The sequence below is a fragment of the Elgaria multicarinata genome, chromosome 22, assembly GCF_023053635.1.
Source record: "Elgaria multicarinata webbii isolate HBS135686 ecotype San Diego chromosome 22, rElgMul1.1.pri, whole genome shotgun sequence".
In the NCBI taxonomy this organism is placed as follows: domain Eukaryota; kingdom Metazoa; phylum Chordata; class Lepidosauria; order Squamata; family Anguidae; genus Elgaria; species Elgaria multicarinata.
The window spans coordinates 10,828,065-10,845,298 of NC_086192.1; the positions used below are offsets into that span (position 1 = coordinate 10,828,065).

A 17,234-nucleotide genomic window follows, 5' to 3' on the forward strand; every position below is an offset into this window, starting at 1 on the left:
CATCTCCCAAAACAGGGGCAGTAGTTAGACATGATACCAGACAACACATTTCTCAATGGTGGTGTAAAAACTCCATCGTGGAGTTCTAAAACCACTGTTGAGAAACGTGTGGTCTGAACTGAGCCACTGTCTTGGTTCTCCATCTTGCAGTAACATTCTGGGGTAGTGTTCACAGGATGTGTGTGTCAAAGCCCCAACGCTGGTTGTCAGCGGATTGCTTTGTTTATGATGCAGTGCAGGCTCGGTCCTTTATATATTTCACTTTGCCCCCCACTTCTTGCACAGTGCTTGGAGCAGCTTACCTGCGGCCTCCCAACCAGGCAGCTTTTAGCATCAGCCCTGTTTAGTGTCAACGGTAGCTCTGTCTCATGCACCTTCAAACCAGTCTCTGGGCACTGCTGCATTTAATTACACAGCTCTGATTTCCCAGCTGCCAGGAGGTGGAGCTTTTGCATTACTTACTCCTGCTACACGAAATGTTCTGCTTAACAGAATTGTAAAAGAACTACAACCCTATTGGGATCCCATAAAATGGCAGAGAAACAGGGGAGGGGGTGATTTGCAGCAACTCAGAATGTGTGCCGCGGTTCATCTTGCAAATGGCTTTGATGCTGCAGTCATTACATCCCCGTCTTTGTACCTCTCAGGCACTGGCGTGGGTACGTGGCAAATCCGAACTTCAAAAAAGTGAATCATTAGGCACTTCTATAGCGAAATCATTTTTGGGGGATCCCCCCTCGAAAAGACCAGTGTCCCTGGCTTTGTGGATTGGACATTTATTAGCTATTATCCCCATGTAGCTTCTTGACGCCAATCGCTGACTTATTCGTTTTTATATCCTGTCAGTTGGCCAAGCCGTTCAGACACAGTGCTTTCCTTTGCATGCTAATTTTTTGTCTTTTTGTTTCGTTGTTGCGTTTCATGTGGCGTAATTGATTATTAGGCAGAAGTAGCCAATTTCCAGGAAAGAAGGCACTCGTGGAGTGGGGCGTAACTTCACGCAAGAATGCGGCCCTTTCTGTCACCGCTGAGAACCTTTGCAGGGTACGCGCTTAGATTTATGTTCGTTTTATTCGCCGGCTCGCTAGCTGAATTATTTATTTAGTTATATGGATGTATTCAGCTTCTGATATGGTTTATTATGCGTAATAAAACCATTATAATGAAAAGTTAAAAGGAGGTTTCACCTACTGCAAAACTTTAAAAACACACACCAGATAGCACCCTTAAAATTTAGAGATGGATGAATCTACCTCTTTCACTTTCTAGTTCTGGCGTCTGGAGATTCAGAACTGCTACAATAATCTGCCTTTTTCTGGTCCATCATCTGGGAACTAAATGTGTTTGTGAACTTGTTTCCATGGGGAAACAAATAGAATGGCGGACCTGCCTCTGATGCTGCCATCTTGGGAGGCTGGGAATTTTCTTAGGCTGGAAAGCAGGAAGCAGAAACAGTTTGAGGCAGGGTGGATTTGATTTAAATCAGGGGTTCTTAACCTGGGGTCTATGGACCCCCAAGGGGTCCATGGATGGGCTTCAGGGGGTCCATGAAAGTCAAATAAATGTATTCATACTTTGTGTATGTCGTACACTGTACGAGGCAATCAATTTTCAATAAAATAAAGTATATTCATTGCATGCAAAGTTGTGTTTATGTGCTTATGTGCATTTTTCTCGGGAGGGGATCCATAGCTTTCACGAGATTTTCAAAGGGGTCCGTGACTCAAAAAAGGTTAAGAACCACTGATTTAAATCAATTGGATTTAAATCGCGATTTAAATCACTACTCAGAAAGACTCGATTTAATCATGTGACTCCCCCCCCCAAAAGTGTACTCTCCCCACTATATTTTACACAGCTCAGGGTTACCAAAGACTCATTCTTGCTGGTATAATCTTAATATTTACAACCAGATGAAGGTTTCATTTTTAGAATCGCAACTTTTCAGATTAGTTTTACAGTGATATCAAAAAAATAGTGATTTGGTTATACTATTAGAAAAACATCATAGATAGATAATTATGAAATTATTGCGAGGTGAACTATCTCCAGTTTAATAGGTTAATCATTCATATTTGGACAACTTTTCTGCTGTACTTTATTAGAAGGAGAAAAATAATCTTACAGAAACCTCTGGAAGAGCCTGACATTGTGAATGGATTAATGGAATTCATTTACCCCAAAATTTAAACAGCCTCATGCTACATAATTAAAAACGAATCCTTATTTCATGATGAATAACCTTTGGACTATAATGTATCTTAAATAGAAAACTATCCTTAGATAGATTTTTCCTCAAAAAGCATTTTATTTTAAAAAATCCAATTTAAATTAAAAAAAACATTTTTTAAAAAAATAAATCATTGATTTTTGTCCACCCTGGTTTGAGGATTGATGGTGGAACTTTCTGTGTTTCTCTCTATGCTTCTTCCCCATATATATATATATATATAGAGAGAGAGAGAGAGAGAGAGAGAGAGAGAGAAATTGAGAGAGAAGGGGGCGGAATTCAGATGAGTATTGAGGAAATACAGATTTGTGTGTGTGATGATGGGCAATATAAATATGTTTTAAATCAAGCAATAATTCCTGTGGACGAAGCACCATTTTAATTCCCATGTGCCACCTTTGCAGGGGCAGCTGGAGGAACCGGCCCACTCCCCATCTTCCTCTCCAGACGCCTCGGAGGAGTTTTTAACTCCTGACACGTTCTTTTCTTGCTCTCCAGGCCTTCATGAGCACTCAGAAGCCGAGGTGAGAGGAGGAGAGACATCGTATGAGAAAATGTGGGTCTTGCTTGTCCTGGCTTTCGTGGTGCTCCCTTGCTTAGTATACGCCAGATATGGAAATCTAGTTTTGGTGTTTCGAATGTGTGACGTAGACTAGGAAAAGGCCATTTGGAAGGGAATTGCGAAGTGAGCTGGTGGTAGAACGCATGCTTGGCAGGCAGAAGGTCTGCGCTTGAGTCCCCAGGATCTCAGGTAGCAAATCTAGGAAGACGCCTGTGGCGTTGCCCACATTTCTATTCCTTTAGGTATGTCTGGTTGAGTGTGTCTAGAGAGTGCGGAATGTTGGACTGAGTGGGTGTGGCTGGTGATGCTGTGGAAAGGGGGAGGAGTCTATATATGGGGGAGCTGAGTGGTTTGAGGGGTTCAGTTGGTGACTGGGTTTGGAGGGTAGATGTCTTTAGCTGAGTGATTTCTTGTCAGGAGTTGTGTGAGGAGTGAGTGAAAATAAGATCATAAGGACTAAGGATTGTTATTATTAGATTTATTACTACCAGTATTCTTAAGAATAGGCAGGATTTGAATAGAATTTGAAGGAACTAAGAACAGTAACCCACAAAAAAAAATTTCTTTATTTTGCTACCCTAAAACCGCGTGTCAGTTTGGCTGTGTCTCCTGCTCTAATGGTTCATAAATAAACAGTTTCCATTAAACCTTCAGCCTGCTGTATTCACAGGAAAGCCTTTTCCAAATCTCCTTACCTTTTCCCTCTGCTATAAGGGAAAGGTTATACTTTTCTTTTTACCCCTTCCTCAGGTATTTAAGTGGTGGTGCTTAGCCTGAGGGAGGTGTGTGCGTCAAAGCCTGGTGTGTGAGGGGGTGGCGTCGCAACACCCCTCTCTGTCCTGGAGATTTTGGGTAGTCCCCTCCCCCTTGAGAAAATGATACCGGGCTAAATGAAACGATAATGTGCCTCCTTCCATTCCAATCTGGACCTCCCCGAATGATTTCTGTGGGCTTTTCTCTTTAATATGCCCTTGGTAGGGACGCAGGCTTCTGTTTTCAGTATGTCCTTGAGAACCTGAGTTTTTCCATCTCTTCAGATCTCAACTGCTGAAGAAGGAGGAGGAGAACGAGGCTTGGGAATATCCCAGGATGTCCTGGGAAAGAAAGAACACCCCATAGAGGCAGGTCAGCAAAAGTCCTTCTTTTTTTAAAGTCCTTTTAACATTGGCTCATCCTGACTTGGGATAGTGCCGGGTGCCCAGCTGGGTCCTTTGGACTCCCCTGCACCCAGACCCTGCTCATCAAACCACTGGGCACTCTCGGTCGTCCAGCCCCACGGGGTCCAGGAGTGCCCTGCCGCCTGCTCCTCTCTGTCAGCTAGCATTTTCTCAGAAGATCCATGCTCTGACTTTTGGGTATATTTATCTTGTACAAAACGGCAGTCACAAAAGCAATTGCTGCAACATTAGAAGCGTACGCCCTTCTACAGCCTCCTTGTGAGTCACGGCTGAGAAGGCTGACTGTGGCTACTAGTCCTGATGGCTACCTCCAGTATCAGAGGCAGGATGCTTATGTGGGGAACATGGGCAGGAGAGTAGTGTTGCACAGAAGTGTGAAAAAGTCTTCTCTTAAACCAAAACCAAACCTGAAAGCAAAATAAGTTTAAGGAAACTGATTAAAAGCAACATATCAAATTTTGGTATAACTATGCGTATTACAATAAAACCATATTGTTAGTAGGAAATATTTTTAATCTTAATACGTACGTTTAAAGTTTAAACAGAATGGTCCACAGACGACAAACATCAAAGAAAAATCCCAGACGTGTTTCAACCATAAAAGGTCTTCATAAGTGGGAAGAAAATGATACGTGGATTTTAAAAAAAACTTATTATACAAATGTTTAAAACAACTTCTTGTGCCCCAGATATAGGGAGTTCCTATAGGACCCAAAGTTGGCTCCCATAAATCTTCAAGAATGTGACAAAAAAGTCGGGTATATTAGTATATAACTAATATTAGTTATGCAACCAGGTATTACTTGGGAGTCAAGCCTCTTGAAGACAGGAGGAAGTACCTAGTCCCCCGTCTTTTTTGTCTCATTCTTGAAGATTTAGGGTAGCGTTGCACTCCTGTCCTGCTTGGGGTTTTCCTGTGGGCCCCTGTTTGGCCTCTGTGTGAACAGAACGCTGGACTGGATGGACCCTTGGTCTGATCCAGCATGGTTCTATTCACGTTCGTACGCTCTTACAGTTCCCATTTATTATTATGGCAACCTTGAATGGGTTTTAGCCAGTTACAAGTCATATATAAAATCAAATACATCAATACATATATTACATAGTATTATTCCACATATGGCTTCCGATAGGATGCCATTTGAATTATAGTTCTTCGAATACATCCTTATTCAAAAAGGCTTTCCTGATTTTTGCCGCATTCACCGCAAAATCAGCTAGATTCAACCCTTACAGTTCCCAGAATTCTTTGAAGGAAGCTATGGCTGTTAAACTGATATAAAACCGATACATAAGTTCGTAGTACAGATGCTCCCTCTGGGTGTCTCTGAAGGCAAGATGCCCATTTAGCAATCCTCCCCTCACGGGTGCTTATCAGAACAAGTCTGTTAGAGGCACTTTGATCGTGCACGCTCTGAGAAGCAGAGGCGGAGCAGGGAAAAGCATCTCTCTCGCATTTGGGCGGGCGCGGCTTCTTGCCCCTGTAGCGTATGGCTCGAAAATCTTATTATCGCTATCAGCATCCGTGACAAGCTGTTGCTGATTCAGCAACCCTGCGCATTTGACTACAGAGCCGGCTGGAGACTGAATTAGATTTTCACACATAATCTCCCCATTTCCATCTTCCGCCTCGGAGTGGGAAAAGGTGGCCTCATACATCTGCTCTGATGCTGGGTTCGCATTCGCTGAAGATTTGTAAATACTTCAGCCGCCGCTGGGAACTCCTGAATATGTTTATTAAAAAGAAAAGGGAAAAAAGGTCTTTTTTAAAAAAAACAACCACATTTATCTTTGCAAACGGCTGAAAGCAACAGTTGTCGGTTCTAAAAGACTTAAAAAATTCAGAGTTGCCTGTTACTAGCCTTTCGCAGCCTGCTGCGAAGTTGTGTTAGGTTATAATCTCCTTCATATCCAGTGTTCAGTGGGTATGCTGGACAGGGATAATGGGACTTATAGTCCCATACATCTGAAGGGAAACCAGACTGGGAGAAGCTGAGTGATTTGATTTTTGTTTTTTTCTTTACAAAAAGCCTCAATAAACGTTTTGCTATTTGTGTTCAGGAGGAAAGCAATTAACTTGCGGCATGGAGGCAAAACACCCCAAGTATTCACCAGGAGGCGACCTGTCTACACCTGCAGCCAGGTAGAAAGTATCCTCCGGTCAGGCTGCTACTTCAGATGTAAATTTGGCTGTGTGCGTGTATGTGTGTTTTTCCCCCTGTTAATAATCCCACCGAAGTAATTAATGCCCAATAAGCTGTGAGACGTGCGTGTGTGTGTGTATGTGTGTGTTTTATGTAAACGGAGTTCTATGCACTCCCTAGGAAAGGAAAAAAACACACACACATAGATACACATTGCAATCCGCTCGATAAGCCTAAGTGATCTTAGTTTTACGCTCTTGTCACCACTTCTGGGTTTTGCTTTAATGAAGGAGTGGCAATTCAATCAGGGGGAAGAAAATGCTGAGCGTCGTAATTGCACACACATCTCCCTGGATTGAGGTTATGCCCCCACCCCACCCCACAAAGTCATTTCTCAGTTGAGTTCCACTTTATCAAGGGCTGGTTCTTACCCGCCTCAGTTGTGTGTAAGTTTGGAAGCTTTTATGAGCTGCACAACTCCACATCCAAGCCCTCCACAGAAACGTTTCCTGCCACCATGAGGTCTAGAAGCATTTTTTGTTTTTTTAAAAAAAGTCAGTTTACTAAATCTGCCATGAATACTTTCACCCCACTCTCCTGATCCCAAACATCGTATCCTTTCTTTCCTTTTAACCGTTCGCCTTCATATTGCTTTACGCATTATTATATTCCCTGAGCTCACCTCTTAAGATGTCACAGAAACCATAGGCGAAGGCCCGGAAATGCGCATTCGGGGCGGGAGCTGCACATTTGCGAATTTGCGCAAACGGGAATTTGCATAAATTTGGGGAATTGGAAGGGGAAAAGTCCAATTCTGTCAACTAGTGGACGATGGAACGAAATGCACCTGACAATCCATGAAATGCAAACGGAACAGGTTTTACAAAAGCCCGGGAGCCCCAGGTGCGAGGAGATGGCCGTCACTCCGAGTCCAAAGGCGCAGGGGTGGTTTCCAGGGCAGGTAAACCAAAGATAAGGGACAGAGACAGGTGAATGAGAAGGTTTGGCAGGAGGAGCCATGGCGCAGAGCGGCTGTTTAGACTGGAGCCAGGTTCGAGACCTGGGCTTTATAGGGCCTGGTGCGCCAGGATTGGCCCTTGGGGGGGTCAGCTGACAGAATGTTCGGGCAAGCTGGTACTGCAGCCTAGGTGGCGACCCTGAGCCAAAGAGGTCTGCCTGCCTGTTAGACCGATGCCCTTGGTGGCACCAGAGGAAGGTGCTGGAGCCTGGTTCTAGACCCACTCAGCGCATCCTGGTGCCTTACGTCATATTAAAGTCCCTGGCCTGCTCGTTCACAGCGCCTAAGTTGGACAAAACTCACCGTGTCCTGAACCTGGGAGACGAGCGCAACAGGTTTGCTCATCCTGGGCCTCTGAACATAGAAACTGCTTTCCTTCTACAGATAGTGAGTTAATGGGCCTGCAGCTCCTACTTTCAGATATTGCTTTGTTTCTTGGGTTGAGAAGCAAAGGCATACAGAATAAAACCCGTTGGGGCTCCTCTCTCTCTTTAACAAGCTTCTTCGTTTACTTTGGAGATCCACTCCAGGGTTCCTGCTGCTTCCTTTGCAGTATACATCCGAAAGCACGTTTTACGCCTTTTAAAGCGAATCAGTCCACACCAGCCGCTTATTTGTTTATTCTTTCTCTCTAGCACCGGACCTGCGCATGGCGCCAGACCTGTTGAGGCTCAGGGAGCTTTCAGAGAGAAAGATGTGTAAGGACCCCCTTTTTTGCAGCTTCGGCGCTTTTTACTCACTGTTCCCATCAAGCAAGAGGAATGTTGCGGGGCTTCACATGGTTGTGGCCATGCTGGGTAGGGATGATGGGACTTGTAGTCCAACACAACTGGACAACAGCGGGGCGGGGACGGTGGAAATAGAGAGGAGCAGAACAGAATGGAGGAGAGGTACCTTTCTTTTGTGATCAGCAGAGCAGATCAAAAGATGAAACCAGCCCAGGCTCCAACTTGGTGATTGCGATCTGATGAGTAATTTTTTAAAGCAAACATATGAGGTAGTGTGGGTAATATTCTCGTACCAAGTTTAAGAGACCGAAAGAACTGGGCATGTTTAGCCTGGAGAAGAGAAGATTGAGGGGAGACATGAGAGCACTCTTCAAATACTTGAAAGGTTGTCCCACAGAGGAGGGCCAGGATCTGTTCTCGATCCTCCCAGAGTGCAGGACACGGAATAACGGGCTCAAGTGACAGGAAGCCAGATTCCGGCTGGACAGCAGGAAAAACGTCCTGTTAGAGCAGTATGATAATGGAACCAACGACCGAGGGACGTGGTGGGCTCTCCCACCCTAGAGGCCTTCAAGAGGCAGCTGGACAACCCTCTGTCTGGGATGCTTTAGGGTGGATTCCTGCATTGAGCAGGGGGTTGGACTCGATGGCCTTAGAGGCCCCTTCCAACTCTACTATTCTATGATTCTAAGCAGTAGAGGACTATTGATCAATTGCGGCAAGTGATACCACTATAATTAAATACAACTTTTGCTGCCCGGGCACTGATGTCGTCAGAGGACATGCCCCTGGTGGTTCCACATGGACCTACGGCCGAACTGGACTCCACCAGGAGAAGATCCTGATATTCCCAGCTTAACGGTGTTCTGCTTGGCAAAAGGAATGACCCAGCGTAGTCGCTCGTTTGCAACTTGCCTTTGTTTTGTTTAGATCCCTTTCAGATATTCAGGACTTGTCCAGCATCTCTTGCGAGGACTCGTGGAAGCGAACAGCTTATAAAACTCCCGGAAGCACTCACTCACCCACTGATGCCAGCACCCCGCGCAGCCCAGGTAATGGGTGAGGGAGGAAAGAGGTGGTCCATCTTGAGCAGTAGTCCCCAGGCCACGTGCCACGGGAGGGAATGGCCCGTGGGCCACCAGAAACAAAATTAATTCGGTAGTCAACGAGCAATCCATTTTGTTGCTTCTCAGTGTCGGTCCAAATTTATGTGGTCGGAGAGGGGAAAAGACCCAAGTTCTTCTTCTTTTTTTTTTTTTAGTGGATAACAGCTCCCTATCTGGTCACCTGGAGGCACTCTCTGCCTGCCATAGGCGAATAGAAAAGGGGCTGTTTAAAAGCCTACCAAGATAAGTGTATCCCCTTAATGTGAACCCTGCGTAGGTTTTCCTGACCCTTTGCCCCACCTGATTAAAAAAAGGAGGTGTCCTAATTTCCCCACCTTGCCGCCGCCCCTTTTCAGCAGCAGCGCCGCCAGCGTTTCCCTCGACCGCCACGAAATACAAGGATTGCTCCCAGATGACCCTGGATATGACACGTTGGGACAGCCAGGAGACTTCCTTGTTTGGGCTCAGTGCCTTCATGATGGCCTGTGCGAGAGGGAAGACCGCGGAGGCCCCCCTTGCCCCCATAGCAGCGGGACATTCTGAACCTGTAAGTTTACTCGGGCTTGGGGGGCAGGCCGTGAGGGGGGTTTGGTGGAACAGAAACAATGCATGAGGTACCGGTTCCCCTCTATTTGACACTGGTTGGGCCTCATCTTTTTTAATTATGTTTTTTTTTAAAAAAATTAAAACTTTTTTTTAATTGTGAATATATCTGGTGTGATGGCATGGGATGCTGCAACCTTGATAAAGCTAAACGGGTCTAGGCCTGGTCAGTTTCTGGAAGGGCGACTACCAGGGAACCCCATATACATTGATTCCTGCATTGAGCAGGCGGTTGGACTCGATGGCCTTGTAGGCCCCTTCCAACTCTATGATTCTATGATCAACAAACAAAACAGAAAGTACATCATGAAAACAAGAAAAAAAAACCATACGTTGTGTATATAAAATAATCATTTATTATTATATTATTGAATGGTTTTAGTTTTTGAGAACCGCTGAGTGAGCTTCGGCTGTTGGGCGGTAAAAAATTTATTTATTTATTTATTTATTCAAGGATTTTTATGCCGCCATTCAGCCAAAAGAGGCTCTCACGGCGGCTTACAAAAGTATTTCTTGACAGTCCCTGCCCACAGGCTTACAATCTAAAAGACATGACACAAAAGGAAAGGGGACTGGGAGGGAGGAGGAGGAGGGGGAAAAGGAAAGCAAATTCAGGCACTACAATCTTAGTTGGAAAGTTCAATGCAAAAAATGCTATTATTATTATTATTATTATTATTATTATTATTATTATTATTATTATTATTTGTATCCCGCCTTTTTGCCCCGTACTGGGCCTCAAGGCGGCCTTAAATTTTTTAAAACATACATATTTAAAAACCTATGAAAAGAAATATACAAAAGTTTTTTTAAAAATTAAATATATTACATTATTAAAACATTAAATATTTAAAATACACGACAATTTTACAAGTCCTTAACATAGATGGAGGCCCATATTATTCGGCAAAGGCCTGCAGGAACAAAGAAGTTTTTGCCTGCTTCCGAAAGCCCATCAAGGAGGGAGCCAGTCTAGCTTCCCCGGGAAGAGAGTTCCAGAGCACCGGAGCAGCCACCGAGAAGGCCCTCTCCTGTGTTCCCACCAGGCGCACCAATGTATGTACCGTCCCCCCCCCAAAAAGAGAGAGTTATACAAAGGTTTCAAGAAAAGCAAACCAGATATTTATTCACTTGCAAGTTGCGTCTGTATAACACTCATTCAAAAGTTGATAATGTTATTAGGTCCTTGATCCATTGCATTATGGAAGGTGCGAATTTGTCTTTTAATGTGATAGTATAAGTCTTTTGGCTGTCATAAAGGGCTCTGAAGATCCATCTGTGCTGACCATGTGTTAACTTCCAAGAAGCCAGTAGGAAATTTAGGAGGATGTGCACATTATTCCATATTATAGATTGTTTCATTACAAAATTCATCCTTATTATAACCTTTCCCTCAAAGGGGGAAACTACCGGGCATTGCCAAAACATAAGAGTTAAAGAAGCATTTGATGCATTACATCTCCAGCAATTGAGCAAGTTAGACAAACCCTTATTGAAAAGGTGTTGTGGAGTCCATTAGACCCGAAACAATTTTTTTTTTGCTGAATAAGACGTAATCTGAGATCCATAGAAGCTTCAGATACAGATGCTAGAGCAACTGCCCATTGATAGGACACTCCAATTCTTTATTCCAATCTAGTCTTAAACTATGGGTGTCATATTTACTTGCTGCTATTAAATACTTATATATGTGGGTCGTGGATCGATGTGTCAGTTCAGCTGTTAAAAGTGTTTCTGACAATACTAGAGACTCTAAAGTATTCTGGGCCAAACCTAGATTCCAGCAAGTGTTGCAATTGCAAAGTATTGTCATTGCCGTAGCAGGTAAATTATATTTAACAGACAAGTCAGACCCCTGATCATCCTGGTTGCCCTCCTCTGAACACGCTCCAGCTTGTCTGCGTCCTTCTTGAAGTGTGGTGCCCAGAACTGGACGCAGGACTCAATATAAGGCCTAACCTCCTGCTCAGTGCAGGAATCCATCTTAAAGCATCCCTGACAGATGGTTGTCCACCTGCCTCTTGAAGGCCTCCAGTGTGGGAGAGCCCACCACCTCCCTAGGGAACTGGTTCCATTGTCGTACTGCTCTAACAGTCAGGAAGTTTTTCCTGATGTCCAGCTGGAATCTGGCTTCCTTATAACTTGAGCCCGTTATTTCGTGTCCTGCACTCTGGGAGGATCGAGAAGAAATCCTGGCCCTCTATGTGACAACCTTTTAAGTATTTGAAGAGTGCTCTCATGTCTCCCCTCAACCTTCTCTTCTCCAAGCTAAACCTGCCCAGTTCTTTCAGTCTCTCCTCCTAGGGCTTTGTTTCCAGACCTCTGATTCCTTTCCATACTGCGCTTTCGTTGATGTGGGGGGGGGGGGGGAGCTCAAGCATGTGCCCTAATAAAACTAAGGAAAAACCAGAGGGACCGTGCGGATGAAAAACCAGCAGGCTGCCCATGCACTGTGTCGGAAACCCGTTTTAGAAATTCTCCAAGCTATACCACGAGGCAGGTTGGCAGAGGCACCCCCCCCCCCTCCGTGGGACAGTGATGGAGTGAAATCAGGGGGAAACCATTCATTCCTGGCGGTGGGTTCTTTGCTCGTCTCGGCAAACATCGGAAAGTGTCAGTCTCTGGAGCTGGCCCTAGGATTGGGAGTTTGTAGCCCAGCTCTATGACAGCAGAACAACCCGGATCGGAGAGGACGCCAGGGTGGGCTTTGAATCATCGAGAGAACCAGCACGACACAAAAGGATTTAATTTGCCCCTTTTGCAACAAGCAGTCGGCTCGAGGTGACGTTATCAGTTCTGCGGTGTCAAACAGACCTTGTTTTGTTCGCGCGGCGCATTTCCAAGGCAACCTTAGCCGGTCCCCTTGATCTGCCTCCTGTAGATGCAGCTCTTCTTCTGCATTTTTTTTTCTTTTTTACTACCGTTCAAGAGAATTCTAAGGAACTGTCACCTCCTTTGTACCTCTGCTGTTGTCATTCATTGGCAGGGCCGCCGCGGCTTGACGGAAATTAGAGGTCACTGAGCCAAATCAACGGCGAGCGCCCGAACTATCTGCAAGCCGCCGCCTCCGCCTCTGATTGGCAAGGAAGCCTGTTGATGCTTATTAAAGTCGTTAAGGGCCGCAGTTTCATCTCGGCTGGAGGTGCCCTGCGGTGCACTCCAGCCGAAGGAGACGGGGGGGGGGGACTGTTAAAACGTGACGGATGAATGGCTAAGGAGAGTTTCTCCTTTAATTGCCTCGTCCCTCCCAGAGAAGGAGTAAAACACCTTCACGTTAGGCAAATAACCGGTGTGGACAAAAGATGACCAACTTGCCTCAAGCCGGAATCGCGGTATCGGTCACGATGATGCAAAATGCACGTTCTCCGGCGATGGGTCGGGGAAGGGGGAACAGATGCTTCCCGCCGATTTGGGGAGAGGCCGAAGCTCAAGAGACAGAGCCCTTGCTTTGCACGGAAAAGGACCCGGGTTCAAATCCGGGCTTCTCCAGGCAGGTGCGGGGAAGCCTCCTGCTGCAATCCTCGGAGAGCCGCCACCCTTCAGGGCAGAGTAGACAAATACGGAGCCAGTGGTCTCTCTGACTTCCGTTGCGTTCAAATAAAGAGGCTTCCCTTTTGCGCCTTTTTGGACACGAAGGTGCTGAAGGTAAAGGCGCTGCGAAATACGTAGCCGGGTGAGCTGAGGGACGGGTTCTGCAGGTGCAGAAGCTTCCTTGTGGGGCTGAGCAGAGCGCTTACCATGGCGGTGGCGTTTTGCCCCCCCTCCCCCCCTAGCGGCCTTCCGTAGCCCTCTGTTGCTTGGCCTTCCTCAGTGTGTGGCACGCCTCCACCTCAGTCATTTAGACTGGATCTCCCCTGGGAGGTCCCTTTCGGTACTCCGATCCTCCCAACTAGGGATGGATGAATCCAGCCTTGTATTTAAGCACTAGCCGACAGCCGAGAAAGGATTATATGTGGACAAGCGAGGGGCGGCGTGGTCCGTCACTTCTTCCATAGCTAGCCAGGCTACTGCAGGAGAAACGTCGCTTTTACCTCTTCTGCCAGCCTCTAGCTAGGGATGGCCGCCGCTGTGAAATCTAGCTCTTTTGGGGCTCGCTGGGTTTCTCTGGAGCCCCTGACTTGGCTTGCATTTGTGCACAGTATCTGGGAAATGTCTAAGTCCCCCCCCCCCACACACTCTGCAAATGGTCATTTACGCAAATTGCAGCTGTAATTCACTTAATTTGCAGAAATCCGGGCTGTAATATCCTTAATTTTATGCAAATTGAGCATGTTACAGCCGCAATTTGTGCAAATTAAGCACAGTATGGCCGCAATTTGGGCACGTTATGACTGCACTTTGCTTAAATGGCTATTTTAGAGGGAGGGTGGGGGTTGAAAATCTGTGAACTGGCCTGACTCGTACGGATTTAGTCAGGCCAGCTCATGGGTTAGCAAGCCGGAGTCCAAGTGGTCGGTGAACTTCACCCCTTGGATAGATTCCTCCGAGTTCCCTACCCTCAGGAAGCGAGTGTTGTGTTTCTCAGGAAACGCCTGCTTTCGATTAGAGGCAAATGATGAGGTCTGCTAGGTAATCCACAAAGCTTTTATTAAGCAACAAACGTCTCTTCTACCTGAAGAGAGTCTAATCTCTTGGAAATTTCCCCCTAGGCAAAACTATGCAAATTAAGTGAGACAATTGTCTGACCAAGGAGAACAGGAAGCCCCCTTCCCAAACACCCGTAACTTCAGAGAGCCTGGTGCGGAGGCAGGTTCTGGCGCAATCCTAGTCGGAGTGACTTTCTCAAGCCTTCCTTCCGCTCCGTGTGTTTGAGCTTCTGGCGGACCCTAGCATCAGCTAGCTTGTCGGGACGCTCACCTCCGGAAGAAACCTCACTTCCCACTGAGTGTGTAGGATTTGGCCTTGAGGAGATAAGCTATGGAGAGGGCTGACTCCCAGCTGGGGAATCGCCTGTGAGAGCTTCCTCCCCCACTGGTACAGGCTGGCTGGTGTCTGGTGCCTCCTCCTCTAGGTCCGAATCTGATTCTGATTGATTACCTGAAACACCTTCTCCTGAAACAGGGGCAGTAGGGTTAGACATGACACTGAGTTAAAAAAACAACCCAGGACTTATTTACCAAACTGCATCAATTAGTCCATTTTCAGTATGTGTCGCAAATATCTACTTCTTCAGGTGTCTGTATTTTTGCCCCAACCACAATCGTGATTGAGGAAAGGGTAATGGGACCGTTTTGCAGGTCTTCCAGTTGTAACGTTGAGCATTTTGTGCTTTGCAGGCTGCCTTCTCGGATCCTGAGGCTCAATTGACCCTTAGGAGAGGTCAGGAAGACTCGGGGGAAACACCTCCTGTTCAACAGAGCGAAATCCAGGAAGGTACAGTGAACGGCCCACAACTCGGATGTGTTCCTATGTGTTAAGTGCCGCGTTGGAGTCAAGTGGCTTTTCCCAGCCTTGCGTCACTAGATGTAACCTCTGTGCTGTATTTTAGCAACAGGGATATATATATATATAAATGTTTTCAAACGTTTTCAAAGGAACAGAATAAATGCAAACCTATAATCGGCATCAAAACCATTCGGGTGTTTCAAAAGGGATCACAAAGACATTACTACGAACTGTTCTCGAAGGAGAAAAGAGAAAAATTTCCAACTGGCGTTGAAAAGACAGGAATGTTGGAGCCAGGCGGGCCTCGTCGGGGAGATCATTCCATAATTGGGGGGCCACCACTGAAAAGGCCCTCTTCGTTGTTGCCCTCTTCTGGGCCTCCCTCAGAGTAGGCGCCCGGAGGAGGACCTTACCCCTCACCCAAGTTCTTACACGTTAGCACAGGGCTGGGCAAAGCTGGTAATACGCCCGGGCCAGATAGGAAATGTAGGCCCCATTTCAAACTGCTCATTAAGTATTTTTTAATCCGCTCTAAATACATATGAACCAGAACGATTTATAAAAGAGGTAATGGCGAGCACTTTTATTCAAGATGCATGTAAGACATCACTTCTTCACATTCACGAATGCTTCACGTGCTTTTCTTTGGGCAAATCCATCGACAAAAACTTTGCCCAGGGAGACTTTGCCCAGGAAGCTACAGCAGGATGAGAGCTGTTCCCAGGCATTTAGTAATATGTGATGGACTTCGTTGATCCTGGATCTGTTTTTATAGTTGTTCATAAAGCTGTTTTTAGATACATGTTTCTGTGCAAGTTGTATTTTTGTGGATTTAAATGTTGTATATTGATTTTAATTTTTAATCCTCCCATTCGTATTCGTAGGAATGTAGGAGGCCGTCCATTGGCCAGATCAGACCAAGTGTTCATCTAGTTGCCGATCTGACTGCCAGGGGCTTCCCAGGATTTCAGTTAGGGCTCTTTCATACCCCTACTGGGAGATGCCGAGGTTTGAAACATCCCACAAACTACACACTAACCCCTCCCCCATCATCATCATCATCATCATCAATTTATTTCTTACCCGCCTCGCCATTTTGATTGAGGTGGGGAACAACAGTAAACAGTAAAATACATAAAACTGAATTAAAACATAATATACATTGTTAAAACATCCTAAAAAACATCTTAAAATTCCACTGGATAGGCCTGCCGGAAGAGATCAGTCTTGATAGCTTTCTTGAATGCTAAAAGATTGTCAAGCTGATGAGTCTCTTCCGGCAGGTTATTCCACAGTCTGGGAGCAGCAGAAGAGAAGGTCCTCTGGGTAACAGTTGTCAGCCTAGACTTTGCTGACTGAAGTAGATTCTTCCTAGAGGACCTGAATGTGCAGGGCAGATTGTATGGGAGAAGGCGATCCCGCAGGTAGCCTGGACCCAAACCATGTAGGGCTTTAAAGGTAATAACCAACACTTTATACTTCGCCCAGAAACTAATTGGCAGCCAGTGAAGAGATTTTAAAAGTGGTGTAATGTGGTCCCCCCTAGGTGTACCGGTGACCAGTACACCTTCAACTTGAACTAGTTGAAGTTTCTGGACTAGGCACAAAGGTAGCCCTATATAAAGCACATTGCAGAAGTCAAGCCTCGAAGTTACCATGGGTTGTTTCAGAAAATAAACCATCATGGATTAGCGTGTTGTGTGAACCCATTCGGTGTGTTATACCATATCTTGGATGCTTCTCTGACTTCATATCTGAGCTATGGCTGCAGTTGCCCGTGTGGGTATGGAAGTCTGCTTTTAAGAAATGCTAAGCCACATTTCCATTTTGATGGGAGATGCAGGTTGGAATACGAAGGCGGGGCAGATCACTGCCAGATTTTGAAACTGGCTAAAGGAATTGTTGACAAGAACGCTCTGGAATATCTTGCTCTCTCCTTGACATTTACAATTGCTCTGTTTATGCCAGCCGTTCCTGAGCCAGCAGATTCAGAAGACCAAGAGCTGGAAGAAATAACGCTGAACAAGTGCAGGGCTGATTGCAGCCTCTGTACCAACGAGACTTTATGTCTAGTAGATGAGACAGAAAGGTACGAGGCCTGCTGCTGAAATGGGGGAAAGAAAAGCGATTAAGGGCACAATCCTATGCATGTGTAGACAGAAGGAAGTCCTACAATCCCATGCATGTTATAAGGAAGTCCTACAATCCCATGCATGTTTAGACAGAAAAAAAGTCCTATGATCTTATGTACGTTTAGACAGGAAAAGTCCTACAATTCCC

General features: G+C 45.8%; 1 protein-coding gene across 1 annotated transcript in view; it reads left to right on the forward strand.

Annotated features, from left to right (window-relative positions):
• The window catches only part of TEX14 (testis expressed 14, intercellular bridge forming factor), a 47,638-nt gene that overhangs the window by 26,330 nt on the left and 4,074 nt on the right, over positions 1 to 17,234 (forward strand). The window contains exons 18-26 of the mRNA XM_063146795.1: positions 944 to 1,044; positions 2,635 to 2,754; positions 3,830 to 3,917; positions 6,032 to 6,113; positions 8,791 to 8,912; positions 9,323 to 9,513; positions 14,846 to 14,942; positions 15,839 to 15,842; positions 16,798 to 17,043. Coding sequence (XP_063002865.1) covers positions 944 to 1,044; positions 2,635 to 2,754; positions 3,830 to 3,917; positions 6,032 to 6,113; positions 8,791 to 8,912; positions 9,323 to 9,513; positions 14,846 to 14,942; positions 15,839 to 15,842; positions 16,798 to 17,043 — 1,051 coding nt within the window. The remainder of the gene's footprint in view (positions 1 to 943; positions 1,045 to 2,634; positions 2,755 to 3,829; positions 3,918 to 6,031; positions 6,114 to 8,790; positions 8,913 to 9,322; positions 9,514 to 14,845; positions 14,943 to 15,838; positions 15,843 to 16,797; positions 17,044 to 17,234) is intronic.